The 23,556-nt window shown below is 41.9% G+C and overlaps 1 protein-coding gene across 14 annotated transcripts in view; it reads right to left on the bottom strand.

Moving 5' to 3' along the window:
- Positions 1–23,556, bottom strand: part of COL19A1 (collagen type XIX alpha 1 chain) — a 404,037-nt gene that overhangs the window by 58,459 nt on the left and 322,022 nt on the right. For 13 of the 14 annotated variants that reach the window (XR_008314075.1, XM_053286727.1, XM_053286726.1 and 10 more), the window contains 10 exons: positions 20,346–20,387; positions 18,964–19,068; positions 18,815–18,868; positions 17,649–17,702; positions 11,029–11,082; positions 8,775–8,828; positions 5,686–5,730; positions 5,162–5,212; positions 5,036–5,080; positions 2,724–2,750 (listed from right to left, as the gene is read on the bottom strand). Coding sequence is in view for 13 of the 14 variants with exons in the window: in XM_053286727.1 (XP_053142702.1) it covers positions 2,724–2,750; positions 5,036–5,080; positions 5,162–5,212; positions 5,686–5,730; positions 8,775–8,828; positions 11,029–11,082; positions 17,649–17,702; positions 18,815–18,868; positions 18,964–19,068; positions 20,346–20,387 (531 nt within the window). In the remaining variant the exon portion in view is untranslated. The remainder of the gene's footprint in view (positions 1–2,723; positions 2,751–5,035; positions 5,081–5,161; positions 5,213–5,685; positions 5,731–8,774; positions 8,829–11,028; positions 11,083–17,648; positions 17,703–18,814; positions 18,869–18,963; positions 19,069–20,345; positions 20,388–23,556) is intronic. The other variant, XM_053286722.1, reaches the window with a different exon arrangement.

The raw sequence follows: 23,556 nt of genomic DNA, 5'->3' as shown, positions 1-23,556 counted from the left end.
TCAGACCAAAAAAAACACAACAACTTTCCACACAGAAAAGTAGGTATCAGTGAGAAGTGTACTAACCTAGCCTTCTCCCTTAAATGATAATTTTTTTGGAGGAACATACATTTTTAAGAGTGTCCACCAGCAGTCTGAAGTGCTTATACAGTCCTAACACATGTTTATCACGTCAGTAAGAACTAGACCTCTGAAGAAATATGCTGGCAGTTGGAGAATCGAGTTTAATATTTACTCCTAGCACCCCACTAAGAAAAACATATTGAATTATGTAGGCTTAGACATTTCCATACGGGACTTGCACAGGGTTGGATGCATTATATACCAGTTATTGCCACTCATCATCAAGATAAGAAAATATTATCTTGATTGAGAGGAGTGTGGCCAATCAGCTCCAGGCAGTCTTGGAGGAAACCCATTTCAAACTGGCTTTAGAGATGTTTATGGGGTTGAGACAGCCTTGGTCGGCCTGATGGATGACCTTTACCAGGGTATCAACAGAGGGAGTGTGACTCTGCTGGTTCTTCTGGATCTCTTGGCAGCGTTTGATACCATCGACCATGGTATCCTTCTGGATCGCGTGGGGGAGTTGCGGATAGGGGGCACTGCCTTGCAGTGATTCCACTCCTATCTCTCGAGTAGATTCCAGATGGTGGAGCTTGGTGACAGTTGCTCCTCAAAACGGGAGCTGTTATATGGAGTCCCTCAGGGCTCCATTCTGTTACCAATGCTTTTTAATATCTACATGAAACTGCTGGGTGAGGTCATCAGGAGGTTTGGTGCTGGATGTTATCAGTATGCTGATGACACCCATATCTACTTCTCCTTTTCATCTTCAGGAAATGACACTCATTTTCTAAATGCCTGCCTACAGGCAGTAATGGGCTGGATGAGGGATAAGAAATTGAAGCTGAAACCAAGCAAGACAGAGGTGCTCAGTGTGGGGGGCTCAGAATCTGAGGGGTATGTTAGATCTTCCTGTACTGGATGGGGTTACACTCCTCCAGAAGGAGCAGGTGCGCAGCTTGGGAGTACTCCTGGACCCAGGCCTCACCCTGGTATCTCAGGTGGAGGCCATGGCCAGGAGTGCTTTCTATCATCTTCGGCTGATTCGACAGCTGCGCCCATTCCTTGAAGAGGATGACCTCAAAACAGTGGTGCATCAGCTGGTAACCTCCTGGCCTGATTATTGCAATGCGCTCTACGTGAGGCTGCCTTTGTATGTAGTCCAGAAACTTCAGTTAGTTCAGAATGTGGCAGCCAGATTGGTCTCTGGGGCAACCAGGAGAGACCATATTTTTCCTGTTTTGAAACAGTTACACTGGCTGCCGATATGTTTCCAAGCAAAATACAAAGCGCTGGTTATTACCTTTAAAGCCCTGAACAGCTTGAGTCTAAGTTATCTTAGAGAGCGCCTTCTTCTACATGATCCCCACAGCAAGTTAAGGTCATCTGAGGAGGTCCATCTCCAGTTACCACCAGTTTATTTGGTGGTGACTCAGAGGTGGGCCTTCTCTGTAGCTGCTCCCGGGCTGTGGAATGAACTCCCAGAAGAAATCCGCAATCTTAACTCTTTGTTGACCTTCAGGAGAGCACTTAACACCTATCTGTTTGGCCTTGCCTTCCAGGGTTTTTAATTAGTTTTAATTGTTTTAATACTGTAACCTGGTTTTCAGAGTTTTAATTGTACTGATTGTTTAATTTTTTTATGATGTTTTAATTGTTAATTGATGTTTATATTTATATTTCTGTTTTAATTGTTATTGGTTTTAACGGTTTCTGTTTTAATTGTAAACTGCCCTGAGCCATTGTGGAAGGGAGGTATAAAAATCGTAATATTATTATTGTTATTATTTTACACAGTCAGACAGGTGTTATTGACTGGTTTGTTTTATCCAGACATCGAGTCCTTCCCAAGGACCTGGGATGCCAGAATTTTATTGTCAATGTTGTTGCTGTTGTTATAGATATCGTCGCAGAATATACGCTGTTGCCAGTAAAGCTGCTTTTTGTAATTGGCTGATGGTGATTATTATTATTATTATTATTATTGAGTCAGAATATGGTTGGCACATAATCCTGACTGTTTACCCATCATACAACCTTTCCATTTTTACAGCATAAAAACAATCAATTAAGCTAAATTCTTGAATCCATTAAAATCATGGTGGTTCTTAAGTTATTTTGGGGAAAATACTTTTCATTACTAACATCTCTAGGATACATATGAAAAAGTTAACATGTATGTAAGTTACATAAACAGTATTCATCAAAATGAGAAATACATGCCACAAAAGGCACCATCTGCCCACCAGCCCTCAAACCCACTCCAAAAGAACAACCTACACACATCACATCTCTGACAAATCTTCTTGAAACACAGTTAGCATTGCCCTGTAAAACAATGGGCAAGCACATTCAAGCTGTTCTTCATGTTTTCTAGAGGCATTCAGGCACAGAGTAGATGGCCATCTGTCAGGGATGAAGCACTTTCCTGCTCTGAGCAGGGGCTGAACTTGAAGATCACCAAGGTCTTTTTCAACTCTAAAATTCTATCATTCTTATTGCACCAAAAGGAAACAGAATCCCAGGGTTCTATAAATTACATTTTCCTTATGAATTAGGAAATGACTCTGAAATAAGGCAGGCTGAAAGAATATTTGGCACAGGCCACTTTCCCATGCTACCCAAATTCTGAGATACTTTTAAAATAGGCTACATACCACTGCTCCAGTGTCACCTTTTGGGCCCTGAAAACAAAAGATTGCACAAAAGATATGAACAAAACAAAAAGCAGAAGTTTTTAGGACTTCACCTGCATTATACAATAGAAATAGTTTGAAGGACAAGACAGCACATTCTGAATTACGTCCAATAATTACTCCCGGCTTTCTTCAAATGTTGGGCAGAGCCCTCACATGATTCAGAAAGGTATCTTAGCAGATTCTCCCACTGCAGAACGTAAATTAAATACCAAATCACCTAGGTAGCACAGTTGTCAAAAAGAACTTTGTCTCAGGTTATGAATGCTTCCAAAGAAGGCTGTTCTTTGGCAAAATGTACAGGAGGACCTCGATATTCACAGGAGTTCCATTCCCGGCTGCAACCATGGATACGGAAACTGCAAATATTGAGGCATTGGGGCTGTGGGATCACGTTTTTGGTTTTAAATGGAGCCATTTTGAGGCTCCGAGAAACAAAATGGCAGCCAGAAATGATCTCTGCGGTCATTTCCGGCCACCCCTGACCTGCAGTTAAGTGAGGTCAATATGTGTTGTCCCCCCACCCCATATGCCGAGGTCGAGTGCCTTTTCCCCAACCGTGGATATGCAAATCCATGGATAATGAGGATTCCCTGTACCTGACTTGATAGTTCTCCCTTGCATGGAAGCTACTGTACATGCAGGCTTCACCAGTGGAGGGAGCAGCACCATAAGGACCTCTCTTTTTGCACATGCCCTTCAGTGAAGTGAATGGATTAGGATGGGATGCTTCTGTGAAAACTGGAATCCCAAACCCACAGAGATTCACTGGATTGGGCATATAACCTCCATAGAACAGACTACATAGATCTCTTAAAAGGATATGCAGTAGAGTATGGTAAATTGCTCTAAACTGACAGAAACTATAAGATGTTCAAATGACTCCCCCCCCCGCAACAATAAACTTTATTTGTTAGCAGCCCCATAACAAATTGTTTTCTGGGTGGCTCACAATACATTAAAAAACATCCAATAAAAACACACAGAACACAACAAACAACACAAAACAAAAACATACAAAATACAATATGAACATTTAAAATTTTTTTTTAATCAATTCAAAAATTCAATTTTTAAAAGCCTGAGTGAAAAGAAAGGTCTTCACCTGGCATCTAAAAGAACAAAGTGATGAAGCCAGGCGAACCTCACTAGGGAGGCTATTCCATAAATGGGGTGCAACCACCAAAAAGCCCTGAAAAGCGACAATAGATGCAGGTATTGTAGCTTCTTATCACACTTCCATAAATTTAACTCCAGAGAACATCACTGTCTTTGAAAAGTAACTGGAGAACTCACCCTAACATCCACTGAGTGTGATTGAATAATACTTCTTTATGAGAAAATCAAGTAAAAGGCTGTTTTTCATTTTATAAAACCAGCTTATAACTTGCGTTGGATCCTAAGTTGCCACTCTGTGATTGGAAGGGGTACTTTCATGAGTGCAATTCTCCTGATGTGAATAAAAGGGGCTTCCATTCATGAAGCAGTAAGTTAGGATCAAACCCAAAGACTCTATGGCACTCAGTCCATGTCATACATAGGGATAAAGTTGGGCAGCAGAGTACCTGAGTCAGAGGTATACCATAGGCAGATAAAGGGGAGGGTCTTCTCTGAGCATGAACATTTGCTAAACTTAATTGAATACCAATTGGAACATGACAAGGATCTTTCAGTTAACATGCAAAGATTATTGCATCTAACACAACTGTTACTATTAAAAATGGGTTTTAAAAAGATATTTTCCCAGTGGGAACTAAAAAGGGACCCTTCTCAGATTCATAAATCTAGAGGCCACAGTCTAGCACAGAATTAGGAAGGTTCAAGCCAATAGATTTTAACAGGCTTACAGCACCTACTTCTGTGCAGAGTATGACTATAATCTTTATTCTTTAATTATTTACTCATCAGATTTCTGTCCTGTTTTTCCTCCCACAATTAGAAGCTCAAAGTCAACAATTTATTGATTGATTGGTTTGATTTGATTTGTATACCACCCTTCCAAAATGGCTCAGGGCGGTTTATTTAAAAAGGTAATGAGAATTTTCTGAAAACAATGAATATCTCTACTGTTGCTATTTCTTGCTAACGTTCAAATAAAAATAGAATCACTTGTGTATGTAACCCATATCGAATATAAAATGGTTAACTGCCATTTTTCCTAATGTTAGGCTTGTCAGCAAGAAACAAATAAAGCATATGCAACTGAACATTCTGATATTTATTTTAATATCTATGCAGATTAATGCTGCAGAATATAATGTTGTAATACTTACAGGAGGCCCAGGTGGACCAGCATAATTGGCAGCGTTGGCACCTCCCTGAAGTGAGAAAAAGACTGCATTTGAATTCATGAGAAGTGATTACAGCCACAGAATGTTGGATAACAGAGTATTAAATACCTGTAGTTTATATAAGCTGCTCATGCCATTTCTTTCATTGTATGGCACACCCTGAAAAAAAAGTGAAGAAATAACATAAATTAGGAAACCTAACATTCCAAACAGTGAAGTCTAATCTCTTATAGGGGTTAGAGCAAAAGAATTTCTATCTGATGTACCTAAGTAATGCAGACTCTCACCTGCAGAGGGTCCAGCCACAATACATCAGTGATGCTGCACCCATAAGCACACTCAGTACTTTACTTCAATGCCACCTTTGGAGGCCTATAGCCACTTGGGAAGGTGGGAAATAAGAGCAGAAGGGTTAAAACTGACAATTTCTGCATGATAGTCCTGATCTAGATCGGGCCTCTTGCACAACTGCTGTTTTAAAAATAACTCCCAAACTGGACAATGATGTATTTAATGATGTATTTGACCCTCAGCTGGAAGTGAGTTGCACTGCAATCAGTGGGGCATCCTTCTGAATAAGCACATTTAAGGCCACAGCCACTGGCAGCATTGTCATATGATATTTCACTTACGGGTGGTCCAGGTGGTCCCGGCTTCCCAGGAAGTCCCTCGGCTCCCTGTACCACAGTAAGAATAAGAAACTAAGCATGTCTGTTTCATGGAATACAATGCAACCAGAGTGCTTAAAACACACAAAAGACTTCATAAGACAACGAAATTTGATGCAGTTATTTTAGCATAAAGGCCACTTAATTAAAATTTCAGAAAACTGACACTATGCAGTGGTAAATACCTGTTTATTCCACATTAAAAGAATTATGTGGAATAAACAGGTATTTTTGAATTAAAACAGCCATAATAATGTTTAGCATTTATATAGAACTGTGGAAGATTCAAAGCATTTAATATTTTGTAGACTTACAACTCTACCTGTAAGATAGATCAGTATTATCATCACATACTGCAGATGTTGGTAGGGGTAGGGGGCTGAGACTAAGAGAGAGAATGGCTTGCCTAAGGACCTTTGTGAGTTCAGGGCACCAGAAAGATATGAACTAGAAATTTCCTGATTTGTGACTCAGCCATGAGGCTAGTGCCATTGATAGTAACAATATACAACTGCCGCTCACTCTTCTCCTTGACAAAATAAATTCTTTTGAACTATCCTGTGTAAGATCACTCATGTTTCTCTGTTTGCTAATATCTTTTCAATGAAAACAGCTTAAAATGCAAGTCCTCATATAAACTTTAATGTCATTACAGTGTCATTTCAGTACAATCCACTGCAATGGCTAAGCAGCATGTCCTGTTCCAGCAAGTGAGTCAATTTAGCTAGCCACCTAAATTCCTCCTGTTTTTCCCCCCTGCAGCATTTCATCAGTTCCAAGAGACAGGGTTTGCAGTGACAGCCTGTTTGTGTTATAAGTTATTATCAGTAACTGATCCACAAAAGAACACGGAATTTGGCTGATGGGTTATTACAGGGAGAGTATTAAGAATGGGAAAAGACTGGAATACTCGGCTGAAGATAACATCTTAATTTTTTAAAAAGAGAAATCAACCACTATCAATTCATGCTGACAAAATTATCTTTGCAATTAATCAAACAAAAATAGAAGCTTCATTGTCTTTTCCTGCAACAGGTTGTACTGATGGCAATTTATCTATTATATAGAACAGATTGCTGGGTATTTATGTTGCCTTTGGCTCCAGTTCCCGAATGTAAGATTCAGAATCACAGATGGATTGTAGGGATGTGCACGGAACCGCAGTGGGGAGGCTCGAAGGGGGTGAGGGTGCTGCTTTAAGAGCGGGGGAGGGTGCATTTACCCCTCCCGCCACTTTCCCCCTGCCAGTGTCTGTTTTCTGAATAGCTCATCGGGGCGGCAGCATACCTCCCTGCCGCCTCGTTGCCCCCATTTCCCAGATATGCCCGGAAGTCTTTGACGCGCTGGCATGTGCTGGCGCATGAACTGGCGCACATGTGACGTGCACACGCCTGTCGGTGCGTGCAGGTGCGTCGGAGACTTCTGGTCATATCCTGAAAACGGGGACTGGGGGGTGGGGCTGCAGGGAGGTACGCTGCCGCCCTGATGGGCTATTCAAAAAACCAACGCCAGTGGGGGGAAGTGGCGGGAGGGGTAAGTGCACCCTCCCCCGCTCTTAAAGCAAAACACACACACCCCGCTGTCAAACTAGCGGAACCGCCAGTTCTTCAAACCGGTTCGTAGGCCCATAAAGGGTTCCATGCACATCCCTAATGGACTGTGGATGACACAAGGGTTCCGTTACTTGTTGATAACATAAAAACTTTCAAAACACATTAATATTAAGATTGTTGTGAGCTTAAATTACACTTAAATTGTACAGATTGTTGTACACTTAACAATGCTCATCCAGCAGAGCCTTTTTAAGTGGTTCCGGACCTCCTATGTGAGGGTCCTAAAGACCATCAAATGGAACCCTCAGCAGCCTGCTGTGATCAACCTGCATTACATTTTGTGGATAAAATTACTCATATCCGTTCTGACTTAGGCGCTAATGTTTTTGCAGAACCACAACTGGATGCTACCAATACACCATTTACGTCTTGTTAGATTAGATTGGATGGTTTTCAGACTTTGTTGCCTGAGGAGGTGGACAGGTTGCTGAAGGTGGATAGGCTGAAGGTCTACCACGTGTGTGCTCAACCCTTGCCCTTCATGGTTGGTGAAGGCTGCTAGGAAGGGATTGGGTTCATGTGTAGCAGTTGGGGTGAATTCCTCCCTGAATCAGGAGGTGGTGCCCGCCCCAACAGCTGAAGCAGGCAGTCATTAGACCCTTCTGTATAGTACTCAGAAGGAGGTGCTGCAGGATGCCTGCTTCAACCCTTGGCCTTTGGTCTATGGGATACCACAGGTATCTATTCTGTTTCCCATGCTGTTTAACATCTACATGAAACCACTGGGAGAGGTCATCCGTGGGTATGGACTGCATTGTCATCAATATGCAGATGACACTCAGCTCTACCTATCATCTACCGAGCTTCTGGACCTGACTCTGTCCTTGGAATCTCAGGTGGAGGCAATGTGCAGGAGTGCCTTTTAGCAGCTATGGCTGGTATGCTAGCTGAGACCCTATTTGGAGAAGTTGGACCTGACCTAAGTGGGGCTGCCATTGAAGACTGTTCAGAAGTTTCAGCCTGTCCAGGATGCTGCTGCAAGGATGTTCGTGGGCGCTGGTCACTTCTTGAGTATTATACCCATTCCGCGGCAGCTTCAATGGCTACCAGTTTGCTGGCATCAAACTAATATTAACTTTAAATTAATATTACAATTAATTAACAATTTTTGATTCAACTGCCTTTGAAAGAAAAGCCTTTGAAACAAAAATAATTGTAGGTGTTTATAGTAAATGTAAGGTGTGCCATCAAGTTGATTTCAGCTCCTGGCGCCCACAGTGCCCTGTGGTTTTCTTTGGTAGAATACAAGAGGGGATTACCATTGCCACCTCCCGAGCAGTATGAGATTATGCCTTTCACCATCTTCCTATATTGCTGCTGCCTGATATAGTACCAGCGGGGATTCGAACCCGCGACCTTCCGCTTGTTAGTCAAGCATTTCCCCGCTGTGCCACTTAAGGTGAATTTAACTATAGTACTGGGTATGAAATAATAAAGTACCTTTTCGCCTTTTGTTCCTGGAGAGCCTGGATGTCCAGTTCTTCCTGTTGCCCCCTGCAAAACACAAGACAGATTCAGATTAAAAACTAAACACAAGAAATGGGTAACTCGGGTTTTGAATGCTGTGTTTTTTAAAAGCCATTTTAAGTTTCTTGTCTAGTTTTATACTTCTGATACAATTGTTGGATCCTTCTGATAAGCCTATGGCAGTTGAAATGTAAAACAAAAATATGATGGGCAAAAATTGTATTTCCAGTTGCATTTTCCTCCTTACTTCAGTAAGCTATTTTCAGTGATCTTATATTGACACCCTCGGTCTACTACTACAGCTCTTCGTATATTATTATTATTATTATTATTAACAACAACAACAATTCGATTTCTATACCACCCTTACAAAAATGGCTCAGGGCGGTTTACACAGAGAAATAACAAATAAATAAGATGGATCCCTGTCCCCAAAGGGCTCACAATCTAAAAAAAAAAACAAACACACACAAGACAAGACACCAGCAACAGTCACTGGAGGTACTTAAAGTCTTCAAATGTTGCTCATTACACTTTGCTCAATGAAGAGCACTGGCCCACAGATTCCACAGCAGTATGAGGTTGGATGAAGGGCTGTGCATTCGTGGAGAGGCTGGAGAGCAGCTGCAGCAAATTTTTATTCTGCTGCTGAGTATCTGGAGAGGGGGAAGGGAAAGCAATTTTTCACTCCTTTCCCCTCCCTACAAAAGCCCATTTCACTTCCAGAAATATGTCCCTGAGGGCTGCACTCAGCAACATCTTCAACAGTGAAAATTCTTAGCATATTGAAGAATTATTAGATGTTTATTTTTGGCATCTTAGTAAGTGTGGATGGAGAAATGTAATAATTATTCATCAGTTGGCTCCAATTCACAATTCACTTACTACACAGTTAATGAGGCTGCCCTGAAGTAAGGTGCATATATATTATGGCCAGGTATTTCTTAAATAACACACTGATTCCCCTGTCATATTATAAGGAAGGCACATTAATGTGCAAAGAAGAATGTTTATTAACAATACTTTATAATGTCTTAAAATTTAACTTCCCAGTACAAAAAGTGTTTCAAGTTTCTGTCAGTTCTGGTTGGACAGCACCCATTAAGCCAACTGAAGACAAAATTCTGACTTATCAGAAAAAAGCAGTAGATGTCTGGGGGTGGGATAGGGACAAAAATAAGTGCAGATGTTATTTGATCACCTCTACGGAACTAGAAATTCATATAAGTTCACCTGCCCTTATGCAGAAAGAAATGCATCAGTTCAGCTCTAGTCATGCATGAAAACAATTTATTTATGCCTGATGAACTGCACCAGAATGTGGGTGGGGCTGCAGATACAAATGTGGATAGGAACATCCCTTTGAGTGCACATTTCACTGGAAATTGCAATGCAGTGTGAACAGACAACATCTAAATCTGAAGGTGCATCTGATTTATGCCATAGTTCCTGATCTATTACAAAACAAGTTTCTGCATGGTTCTCTCATCTGGATTGGGACAGAAGAGCTTTTACTGAATAAGCAAACTTACTTTTGCTTCAGTCTGGCCCTAATTTACATAATCAGGGAATACTGGCGCTGGCGGCTTTCCACCAAGCACTGTTGCTGCTTGAGGGGGGCTTATTCACAGGGGCACTCTTATCCCCCACCTCTAGGCCAAAGTCCAGGGCCTCCACACCCTCAGGGCCCTGGACTCCACAAAGTCCAGGGCCCCCAAATCCTCTTTAGTCTGTTCAGGGTGACGTAGTTGCCATGCTGTGCTGCTGGCCCACACTGTGCCAGGTGGCCAAGTGTGACTGTGATCTGCGCTGGGCGCTGAACCTAACCTCTGCTTTAGAGACAGAAGGGGGAGTGGGGAAAGAAATGTGTGAGATGGGAATATGCTGAGTGTTGAATTTTTTCTGCTAACTCATATTTGCATAAATATACCTGTTTTATATTCTTACATTCTTGTGAGTTCAGTTGCTGTTTGTGCTCTCAAGTACCCACAAGTTAAAAATACTGAAAGTGTCATGGTGAGTGTGTATAGAGGAATGATGCTCAACTTGCAATGGGGGTTGGGTGGGCGGGCTCCAAAGGCCTTTAGGTCCAGGCTCCAAAATTACCTAGGTGCACCTCTGCTTATTCAAAACATCAACAAGAATTGCAAATATAAAGTTGCATTCCAGTAACTTGCAGCTGCTGCACTCAGTGGGTTCAGTGGTACAGAAGACCTCAAATACTTACAGAAGATCCAGTAGGCCCTGCTGCACCAGGGAGTCCTGGGAGACCTTGAAGACCCTGAAATGAAGAATTAAAAAGGGTGGGAAGGGTAGAATGGACAACTTTATTGTTATACGGAATACAGTCATCACCTCATGCCACCACACACAGTTTTCCCTTCCATCTCTAAATTGATTATATTTGGATGTTTATGGTCTCCCATGTTTTGATTCTCAAATAGGGACTGTAGTGACAAGCCTCCCCACCCTCTAAAGAGTTAACAGGAAGTGAACCCTTGTTTTGACTGACATGATGGTGAACTCCACGGCAACCAATCAGTCCACCAGGTCGGTGGGGCCTGAGAGCTGCAAGGGGAATTCTGGGAAGAAGAAAAGAAGTCTGTGCTGGGAGCATGGAGGATGTGCAGCAATGGAGTTCTTCTGCAGCAGGATGATGGTAGATCCTTGTAAGACAGGGTTGTGGGAGGCTTGATTCTTATCAGGAGTTTGGCAAGTTCAAGGAATGGAAGCCAGGGTCTTTGGCTTCAGGAATTTAGCATAGGGAAAGAGTGTTTAGTTATACTTCACATCAGGAACTTATATTTCTTTGTGTGTGTGCTTTGCATTTTCCTAAATATCTGTTCTTTGCAACTAAGTAACTAAGATTTCAAAGTGTGCCACCTTAGAACCAGCAAGGTGTATTGAAGCATTCTTGTAACCAAGTTAAACATTTTTAAGTGTATCTAAAAAGCTAAAGGCCTCAGATGGAACTAGTCTGTAGTAATTTTAATAAAGTCTTTTTTTCTCTCTGTTTACTTTTTACAAGCCTCCCAGGGTTGGTTATTAACCCAGCAGTAGAAAAGGGGGCCAAAATACATCTCAATGAGAGCTTGGCAAAACTAACAATTAACTCCATGTGCAGGCAGATGCCGGGGAGAACAAATGGATTCATAATTGCTTGTTAACCAGGAGAAAAAGGTGACAGGGGATCTTTGATCACTACAATGCCTATTCAGAGTAGCCAGTAGGAGAGATCTGGTGGCAGCAGTAACCTACCAGAACTTCTGGGTTTACCAGAATCTTTTTCTTAGCTTTCTGAGTTTTGAAAGGCAGGATGCCTCTGAGTACCAGTTGCAGGGGAGTAACAGCAGGAGAGAGGGCATGCCCTCAACTCCTGCCTGTGGCTTCCAGTGGCATCTGGTGGGCCACTGTGCAAAACAGGATGCTGGACTAGATGCTCCTTGGGCCTGATCCAACAGGGCTGTTCTTATGTTCTTATGAAAGTTAAGGATTTTTGATCATTTGTAGGCAGTTTCTCTGAGCATGCTGCGGAAATGACTCATTGTTGATAGTAGTCATTTCTGAACTAGCTGACTGAGAAGGCTGCTAAGAGCTGGTTAAAACTGCTTCAGCCAGTTTATTCATTGACTGACCTGAATCAGGAAAGGAAATTTTCACACACCAATTCACTACAAGGACTCATGCGTTAAATTTACCTTTATCATGAGGCAAATGATTTGATATTTTGTGTATGATGTTCTCCTTGTTATTGTGACAACCTTTCCAGTAATTGTCAATACATTTGCCTTGTCTTATATTACATTTGTTCAGTGATTATCAGCTTTTTTGAATAATAGGAAATCATTAACTTATGTTAACTAAATAGTATCCAACTAGGACATTGCTTTATATTTACTTAAACATTTTTTTAAGGAAAAAGTAATACAGTATATATTTGTATTACTATACATAATTAGTTATTATAGACTTCTCTTTTACATTGCAATCAAAAATATGAATTACATTCTGGAAATTAATTTTTGTCTCTATTTTTTTTAATACAGTACATTCATTTGTATATATTTAAATAGCACAAGTTTGGCATCATCACAGAGATTAATAATGGAAACTCTCTGATTCAACCCATACTATGCTTCTCCAAAAGCAGGTGGGGCTATATGACAGGCAAACTAGTTTAATAGTAATTTCCTCTTCCTAGACGATTGTAGGAATTTAAAATCTATGTGGAGAAGCTGTGGATCTTTAGTAGAGAGTACTCAGCACCCTCATCAAAGAGCTTGGGATTTCTAACAATGAGTATTCAGCACCCTCAACAAACAATTCCCATGATTCTTAGCAAAACCATGATGGTTAACACGGCATAAAACCTATGTACATTATTAATGGTGTGATGGGTTTGGGAATACATGGAGAATATGTCTGCAACAGCAACTAAAAACTAAGGAAAATGCAAGAAAAATGAGGTGGGGATAGTTTTACAGTTTACAGAAGATGCTACTTTTTATGCTAACTCTCCCATCTTAAAAGGTCTCTACTGAGCTTTATCTAAAGTTCAGAGAAATCTGGGACATTATGGCATTAGTTTGAAAGACAATCCCTTTGTTTCTCCTGAAACTTTGTTTCTTTCAGACTCACTAATGGAACCCTGTCTACAATGTACTTTCCTGAAAGGAACATTAATTTATCCAGTTATACTTCATTAACCTAGAGCTACTGCTAAAATACAAACGCTGCTGAGAAGTGCTGGATTGCCTAAGGAGTTGATGAACTGAGCAGCAGTATTGCTTTTGCTTGGTAACTGAATAAGACAGGATGGCACCCTACTGAACTAATAAAAAAGTTTTGCCCAGAATGAACTTCCTCTCAAGTCTCTTAAAAGAGTAAGTGCCAATTACAAACTGCACTTTTTATTACCCCTTGCTCAGTTGCCATGTTCAACAGCAAGGCGTTGTTAAGAGTTGCTTGAAGTCAAGTCTCTGGAATTTCTGTAGCAGCTGCTACATTTACTGCACAGAAAAGATCCAACAGGCATGCAGAACAAAGCTGTGCTTCTTTCAGCACCCCAATATTTGTCCTCAACATGCAGTGCCCCAATCTAGTTTATTTTAAAGATAGATACCAGAACTAGATCTTCTTTATATGTACATTTATATAATAAAGTCAGGCTATAATCCTAGGTATGCTTGCCAGGAAGAAAGTCCCACTGCTGCCATTTCTCATTCCACAGGCAGATGCTAGCCCCCTCAGTGCCCCTCCCTACCTTGCCGCTCCTCCTCCTCCTGCTGTTGCCACCATTCTCATGCCAGCTTGTGGAACACTAAGCGACTCTTTAAGTTAAGAGAGGAAAGAGCCCACCCACCCACTTACCACCACACAAGCTGGCTGGGAAATGGCAGCAGGCGCATGCACACTCTGATGCCAGCCATTTGATGCTGACATGCTGCCTGGTTGGCTTGGCATCAGGGTATATGTGGGAAGTGAAGGACTATGCACTGTCTCTTGTCTCAGTGACAAAGGAGGACAAACTAGTGAGTCAGTGGGCTAGAGAGGTCAAGACATTGGTCATTCCTTCTCTACTGCTCGGACACTATTCCTTGATATGTAGATTGCTATTCTTAGGGACTTCCTTCCTTCCAGCCACTTCATACTTCCTCTCCTTTCTTCTTCCCTTCCTTCTCCCTTGCAACATGCAAGCTCCTTTCTCCCTTCACCACGAGTGCAGAGATGCAGAATCCATCTGCATCCAGATAGATAGATAGATTAGAGATCCCATCGCCTCACTTTCCTATCTAGAATGGAGTTCTCTAATAAATACTCCTTATATTGATTTGAAACTATGAACTGGCTCCAAGTTATTTTACTCTCAGCATACACACATGCCTAACCAAATTCCGCTGTGTTGTGCCTCTGTGCACTCTGCTATAATGAAAAAGGGTTTCTCTTACCAGAGAGAATTCCCAACACACCTGCTGCCATTCCCCATCCGGCTCATGTGCCAGTAAGCAGCTGGATGGGCTCTTTTCCCTCTCAAGTGAGAGGTGGCAGCAGGAGGAAAAGCAGACAGGCAGAGAGCAGCACCAAAGGGTCTAGCGCCTACCCATGGAATGAGAAATGGCATAGGTCAAGGTAACAAAACTTTTCCACAAGCTGGAAAATCAGTTGTATAAGGGAGAAAACATAGGTCAAGCTGAGTCACAGTTCGAGGTCTCAGCCAGGAGGTCAGGTCTACACAGGAGTAATTAAGCTGGGTCAGGTCACATGCCAAGGTCAAGCTGGAACATCAGGTCTATGCATGAGCAACAAGAGTCAGACTGGGAGCAGTTACAACAAGGTTGCTACATCAGAGACATGCAGCAGACTAAGCCCTTTTCAAGGGGCAGTGAAACCTGACTACGCCCCCTGGTCTGGACTGTGGAAAGCTTAAAATGCCCACGCTGTATTTCTCAGTCTCTGGGTGCAGCATAACTGAGGTACTGGTGATAGAGCTGGTGCGGCTTCAGCTTCCTCTTCCAAATCAAAGGAAGAAGAAGAGGGCAAGGTGGCATCCTCAGGTTGAAAAGTTCCAGGAATACAGAGTCCCCTAAGTCTTATAGCAAGGGGACCTCACATCTAACTTCTTCTGCGCCATCCAAGTCCATCTCAGGATCAAGTGCGGGATTTGTCTTGGCTGGAGGAGGGTCAGGCTCAGGGTCTGTTTTAGATGAAGGGGGCTTAGGCATAGGGATCATGACAACTGTCACTCCCAAAAATACATCTCTGAGTGCTGTACAGCTCTGACGGATACATTTTCAGGAGTCACAGTGGGCTTCAGAGCGAAGAGGAGATTGAGAAAAATCACCCCACCCCACTAGGACCAGTGCAGTATTCACAGCATGAACACTTTGTTAGTCTGAATGTTGGCCACTGTGCTGGAAGTCTTTTTCATTGTATAAAACATGGTACCACACAGCTCTGTTCAATTCTGCCCCCCTCCCATGTTTATACAAAAGTATGAAAAACTAGCAAGCAGTCAGGCCCACTTAATTGATTTTGACACATTTATTTCATAATATTCTGTTGAAATCTTGAAAAAAGATTGATCTGGACAACTGAGAGCAAGTGCTTAAGATTAATCCCATGGTTGCTAGCTTTGCCAACATGACAGATTGTAATTTAATGTTTCATGACTTCTGTAGCAATAATGTTTAGAAGAGATAAGCAACTGTAAATAAAGAACTGATTCTAAGGACTGCTTAATACATTAAGTTTTCCTAAATGAAGATGACCAGCATATATGAAAAAATATGTACAGTAACATGTACAGAATACATATAGAATATTTGGTGGAAATACCAAAGCTGGGGGCAACCACTACATCAGGTTATTTATTTTATACTTTAAAAAAAATTATTTTATTTATTTATTATTAAATTTATTATTATTATTATTATTTAGGTTGATGTGTGTATTTCACAAATACTCATACTTCATTTCTCACACACCTGCATAAATGTTCTTTAGGAACACTATAACATATGAAGTGGCCCTCAGATAAAACTTGCCGAGCTAGAAAACAAATGTTTTAATACTATTTATTTATTTATTGAATTTATATATGGCCAAGTATAAAAATCTCTAGGCAGTGTACAGAATTAAAACATAAAATATAACATTTAAAATTAATAAAAAGATAAAAATCATAGATAAAAACACATTTTAAAACATTAAAATTTAAAAATTTAAATATGTTTTAAATTAAAAAAAATTAAAAATATGGGGTCAATCTGTTCCTCTTCCATTACAGTGGCTGGCATCCTGAATGTGTTATGTGAGAAGTGCTGGTGCTACAGATAGCTTCAATGAATGCAGCATTAGAGGGGTGATTTCAATGAACTCTCCAGCCCCCAGAAGCACTCTGTGCCACACAAAAACATATGATGAAGGCTGTGAACACACACTCCTGGAGCAAATTCTTGGGTGGAACAGATTGCTTTCAAGGGAAGGGGTGGTTCGTTGAAATCCCCCTCTCCATCGTGAGTGCTGGTGCTAAGTTAATCAAACCCAGAGGAGTTTGGATAACTTCATGGAGGAGAGGTCTATTGATGGCTACTAGTCGGAGGGCTGTAGGCCACCTCCAGCCTCGGGGGCTGGGTGCCTCTGGGTATCAGTTGCGGAGGAGTAACAGCAGGAGAGAGGGCATGCCCTCAACTCCTGCCTGTGGCTTCCAGCAGCATCTGGTGGGCCACTGTGCGAAACCGGATGCTGGACTAGATGGGCCTTGGGCCTCATCCAGCCGGGCTGTTCTTATCTGCAGCACTAGCACTTTGTTAGTCACGATGTCAGTCAATTTCACTAACTATTTTGTTATATATTTGGCCAAGAAACAGCTAACATCAGCACAAGTGCTGAACTCCAGGTGCCAATTTAAAATGTCCTTTTTGTACATTTGCTTTCTGTTGCTTAGTTAACAATGATTCCCTCCAGTAATGTTTCTGTACAGTACAATACTATAGCAATTTTGAAAAATAAGCTGACACAAAAAGCTCTACTATAGTCAACAAGTGCCATTATCTGAAATAACCTTTTAAAAAAAATTCTTCAAACCACTGTTAGAAGTTGGAAGGTTCCTTAATCAACTCCTAGCCAGTCTGCTATGCCAAGCTCTATTTATTCGTATTTAAACTTTCAGGTGCTTATTCACAATGTTCACAAAAACATGTGACGAAGAAAGAAAGAATGGGAGACACCTGGCTGACAAGTTATTTTGGAGGTCTGGAAAATGAGTGGAATTAGTTTTCCCACTGAACACTCATTCACATCAAAATACTGAAGCACAAGCATTACCGAAATAGAAGTACTTTTTACCTCATCACCTTTCTCTCCAGGAAGCCCAGGAAATCCACGTTCACCTTTGTTTCCCTAGGAATAAAGAAGATCTAAATGTCATCACATTGGTTACTAGAACCTTTGGCTTATAACACAACTTTATGAGACAAATCACCGTTAAATATGCAAGCATATCAAGGTGTTTTGCACCAAAGGCTCAAGTAATATTACAATAATATTCAAATATTCCAACCGGAAGGTAGGATACTATTATGTACCCCATACTGTGGATGAGATGGTGCAAGCTGAAGCTGAGAGAGAATAGCTTTCCTAAGACCAAGCAAAGAGTGCATAACAAATGTGAGGTCTCAATTGGGGACTTCCAGATTTGTCACTCAATTTCTTATCCATTTTGCTTTTGAAATCACACTTTAAAAAAGTAAAGAAAAAATATATTTTAAAAATATATTTCCAACATTTTATTAGTACTAGAACTCCAGTCTGAAAGCTATATTGGGTGGGTTCAGACATCACATAGAACCATGGCTTATTTATTCTGTGATTAGTTTGTATGTCTGAACCTGTGGCAGTCATCAAACTATGGTTTATTTTAGGCAAACTACAATATTAACTCAAGGTTTAAAGTTGTTATTTGCCTTAACCATGATCCCCCGTTTTGTCTGAATCCAAAATTGTGGTTCAGTACAGGTTTTAGTAGTTCTGCCCTTGCAGCGATCTAATGTATATACTAGCTGATCCGGCGCAGACCATCTGCGCCCCTAGTTCTCCCTGTCATCCCCCCCCCCTTCAGCCCGGGTCTGTTCTGGCATGGTCGGCACTTTCCTTTTTGGCTGGGCTGGGCTGGGGGCTATTTTTCTCCCTGCTGGCAGGCTGCTGCTGCCATTTTCTCCCCATCGCTGTCCTCCAGCCAGCTGCTTGCAAACTCTCACAAGAGCTGCCACACATGGGATTAGCAATGGGTATGTTTACGAGAATTAGACAGATAGATAGAGAGGCAAGCCTAGCTAATGGGAGGGAACGAGAAGAGTGGGGCCCAAGCAAGTCATGATGTGATGAAACAAACCAAGATTTGGTGATTGTCTGTGGCACCAATCTAGGTTTTATAAATAAATCTCAGTTAAAATAGTCCGTGGTTCCATGTGATGTCTGAATTCAACCACAGAGTTCTCATTTTAGGAACTTACCTTAGGCCCTTCTCTACCTGGGATTCCTGCAGGGCCTCTTGGACCAGGGTCACCCTAATGATGAGAAACAAAGAAAAATGATGGGCGGAAATGTTAGCAAGAGTAATAATACATCATGTATCAACACACAGTCACAATGGCAGCCATACCTTTCTGACTTCATGGCCATCCCTGCCAGATAAGCCTGCTACTCCCTTTTCTCCTCTGACACCTGTTAATCCTGGAACCCCGGCCTGACAGTTGCCACAAACATTCTGTTATAAATATAGAAAGCCATGGTGATTATTCTACCAACAAAGGTCAGTTGAGAATGCTGGTGTTCTGAATCTCAACGATCTGAGCATGATGCTTTTAGTTATTGTGAGGAGTGAGTGGATTCAGCTAACCCATTAACTGCCCACTAGTGCAGTAACTGAATTTATCAGAGTGGAGCTCTCCATCCATTAATGATTATAGGATGAAAATACTATTACCAAAAGAGATATAAAAGAGAGTAATAAAAATAAACAGAACTTCACATGAAAAATGCAACTATAGTGATAAAGTGGAAATATAATGTCAGCTGCTAATTGAGCAAAGAGGCACCTTTTAAAGTGGTGATCCTCTAAGATTTAGCCGGGGTAGAGCAACTGGCCCTATCCAACCCCAGCACAGCATCTCTCCTGTAGCTGTTGCTGGTGTCTGCCTTATGTTTCTTTTTAGATTGTGAGCCCTTTAGGGACAGGGAGCCATCTTATTTATGTATTTTTTTAATTGCTCTATGTAACCTGCTTTGAGAATTTTGTTGAAGAGCGGTATATAAATATCAGAAGGAAGTTCAGCTACTTCTGACTCTAACCATCACATATCTAGAGAGTTAAACTCAAACTCACTAAACCATATTAGATATTTTAACTAAGTAGCATTAGGTTTCTATGGCTGCATTCCTGTGCACATTTGGCTATAAGTGATCCCATTTAAACATGAAGTTTAGTTCTGAGTAAACATGTATAGCCACATGCAGCGAGGTCTTTTCCAGGTTTCCACCAGTACTGCTTTCACGATCAAGAGGTAAGTTGCATTTTAAGGCAAAAATCAGCTTGCCTTGTTAACAGTGTGAGTTCCTTCAGTGCCAACTTCCAATGACAGCTACTTTTATTGAAATAAACATGTATGAACAATAAAGCAGGTCCATGACAGTCTGCTAGTGTCAATGCAGCTCAGTGCATCTATAGGGGAGCTTTTTCACACTTTGGTTTGTGGTTTCAGTGCTAGGGAGGAAGTGCAGAGCAAACCCACAAAATATTAGGACCTATGGGTAAAAGCAGAATCTGCATTAATACTGCAATTTCCATTGCCCTTGTGTGGTTTTACCACCTGCCAGCAGGTGGGCGGGGAACCAGTGCATGTCAAAATTTCAACATGTGATCTGCCAAGATCAACGTGCTGACAGAATGCATCTAATTCATCAAAAAAGAACCTGTGAAGATGTAGCATTAAAAAGGTTCATTTATGAGAAGTGGAAACCTAGCCTTTCACAAAATGTAGTTACCTTCAATAAAGCACCCATGTCTCCTAGAAGAGGAAGAGCAACCTGCAACCAAACAGAGAGTTATAAGGGTATTCTCTTGAATCCTAAAGCATATCCTATTTCATGTATAACATTATAAATATATACTGTATGTATAAAAGATTATAAATTACAGGTGGACCTCGATATTCGCGGGGGTTCTGTTCCACGGTTGTGCTGCGGATATGAAAACTGTGAATATTGGGTCATTGATCCCTATGGGATTGCTGGGGTTAAGTTCCAAAGTGGCCAAAAATTCCCCCCAAAAGGCTGAAAATCAGCTGATTTTCACTCTGCTGCTCCCCCTTTTGTGATGCGCCCCCTAAATGGCCAAAAATCGCTGGTTTTTCCCCATTTTTAAAAATGGGAGCCATTTTGTCACTCTGATCCCTAAAATGGTGCCCAAAAATGACCTCTGCAGTCATTTCTGACCACCCCCAACCTGTGAATACATGAGGTCAGTGTGTTCTGCCCTTCCCTCTGTGTATGCTGAGGTCAGGTATCATTTTCCTGACCACAGATACGTGAAATCACGGATAATGAATCTGTGAGTAAAGAGGTTTGCCTGTATATTTTAAATATAATGTATAAAAAACAAACATCTTTTAACATTTATCTTGCAATGCACTGATAAAAATGATATCAAAATGGTGGAAATGATATAACTCCACAAATAAGACTTCACTAAAATCAACCACAGGCACAGTCCACTCCCACCATGGGTGTGACATACAGAGGATTTCCCTTCTTCCTGCCTATATACAAACATGTGTACAGACAGTACAAGAGGACACAGCATTGGGAGGACATTGCACAGTTTCTATAAACCCATTCAGACTCCTCAGCTTATACAAGGTGCTCTATTTGCAAAAGAAGACCTGAAGCCATATTGGAAGAAACAAAATTGAAGAAGAAACTTCCAGGAGAGACAAGTCCTCCCTTATGTAACCATCTTGCTTCACATACTCAAACTTTAACACTTGAAGTGCCATAACACTATTATGCTACACAAGTAGGAGTGTGCAAATCGGTTCGACTTGAACTGGGATTAAATTCAAACAGGCCCGATTTGACTGGATCAAGCTCGAACTGGAGTGGCCCTCCAAAAAGGGTTCTAGTGCTAGTAAAGGGGAATATGGTAAGGATTCCCCTTTACAAGCATCGGGTAACCCTACAGGATTTTGAAAGGGTGGGTGGAGGGTGGGCAGGAGTTTACCTTATCTGACGTGGCAGCAGCACAGCTCCTCATGGGTGGTGCCAGGCTAGCTGCGGCTGCCCTAGGTCCCGCCGGCACTCCCCCATCATCTCAGGCTGGCAGAGGCCATTAGAGTGACCTCCATGCATGTGCAGAGACCAAAAGTGGGCCCCTGCCAGCCCAAGATGATGGGGGGGGGGGTGCGGCTCATCAGCAGCTCCTCTAGACCCTGCCGGTAGACCTGATATGGGCCTCCATGCAAGTGCAGAGGCCATTAGTTTTTATTTCTTTTAAATTGTTTTAATTATGTTAATGTTTTAATGCTTTTATATTGTGAACTACCCAGGGACTTTTTTGTATGGGGCGGTATATAAATGTACTAAATAAAATAAAATGAATAAATTAGAGTGACATCCCAAAATGGGCCGCCTCCAGTCTGAGACGATAGGAGGAGCACCAGCGGGGCCTAGGGGGGCTGCCATAGGCCCACTGACAGCCCTGAGGAGGTCAGCTGCAGGTAAGGTAACATCCTGCCTGCCCCCACCTGCCCTCCCAGTGCTTCCCCCAAGAAACCCTTACCGAATTTCTCTTTACAAGCTCTAGAAATGAGGGTTTAACTGGTCCAACTCAATTTGACCTCGGATTTAGGCATAAACTGAACCACCAGTCAGATCGGCAGAACCGGTGCATGGACTGGGCAGCTCGGTTCTAGTCTGGTGAGGACTCAAACCAAACTGCCTTGAGCAGTTCCATGAACACCCCTACACACAAAGTATTTGTCCACATCAAGGTGAGGAAAGGTGGACAGGGAAAGGCACATATAGCCCTCTCACTTCTCATCACACTGCTTGTTCATATGTCCCCTGTCCATGCTTAGGAAAAGTGTTAGGGGGAAACAGGTATCGGAATCCTCTGTTTGGGTGCTGTCCAAGGTGTGAATGGATTGTGCCTCATGAATAAGAAAAAAATACTATTAGAGGTTAAATAACATCACAGTTTAGTCACAGCAAAAAAAAAAAAAAAAAGTCAGACATAGAAAAATTAAGCAGCGCTGTTGCTTTCAACTCCACCATATTGCATATAACTAATTACAATATCCAAACACAATCTGTCTCAGCTATACCAGAACCCAAAAAAGTACCCAGGGGCCTGATACCATGAGTCAGTGCTGTAAACACTTTACAATATACTTAAAAAAGAAGAGCCTTGCTGGATTAGGCCCAAGTTCTATGTAGACCAGTTTCTATAGTGGCCCACCAGATGCCTCTGGGAAGCCTGCAAGCAGAAGAGGGAGGCTCCCCTGCAACTGGTATTCAGAGGCATCCTGCCACTGAACCTGGAAGAAGGCTATAACCATTAAGACGAATAGCCAGTGATTGACTGGTCCTCCATGAATTTGTCTAAGCCAGAGATGTGCAATCCTATTTGCACCAAATAGGGGGCGATTTGCATATTTGACCTCAAATCAAATTGGGCCTGATTCAATGTGAATCAATTCGAGTGATTTACATCATGGGCGCAATTTTGTCTCCATGTTTTTCTCTTGCTGATTGGTTTTCTGGCACTGGCTTCCGAGTGGCTTAAGATCTCCTTGCTCCTTGGTTGGCTTGTTGTCATTCAAATCAAGTGTTAGCATGGGCAACTGTACCTCCATTGGCTTGGGGGGGGCAGCAAGAGGGGAAGGCTAAAGGAGGGATTTTCAAAATGTATTTAAGAGGCTGCTTGGAGCAGGGGGGAGCAGCAAGGGGGGAAAGCTAAAGGAGGGATTTTCAAAATGTATTTAAGAGGCTGCTTGGAGGCAGAGAGAGCCATTGCCTTTGTGCCTCAGGAGAAACAGATCAGAAAGAGACTGTAGCAGCACTAAGAACAGAGTGGTGGTGGTGTCTGAGCATGCTGGCCTACCAGGCCCCAGTGAGTGGGGGGCGGGTGGGGGGAGAGCACGCGAGAGCACCTGCTGGGCTTATCTGTTACTCTATATTTTTAATCCATTTAATTTGC

The sequence above is a fragment of the Hemicordylus capensis genome, chromosome 1, assembly GCF_027244095.1.
Source record: "Hemicordylus capensis ecotype Gifberg chromosome 1, rHemCap1.1.pri, whole genome shotgun sequence".
Classification (NCBI taxonomy): Eukaryota; Metazoa; Chordata; class Lepidosauria; order Squamata; family Cordylidae; genus Hemicordylus; species Hemicordylus capensis.
Note: the sequence above shows the minus strand (reverse complement) of the source record. Positions and strands in the feature narration are given on the sequence as shown.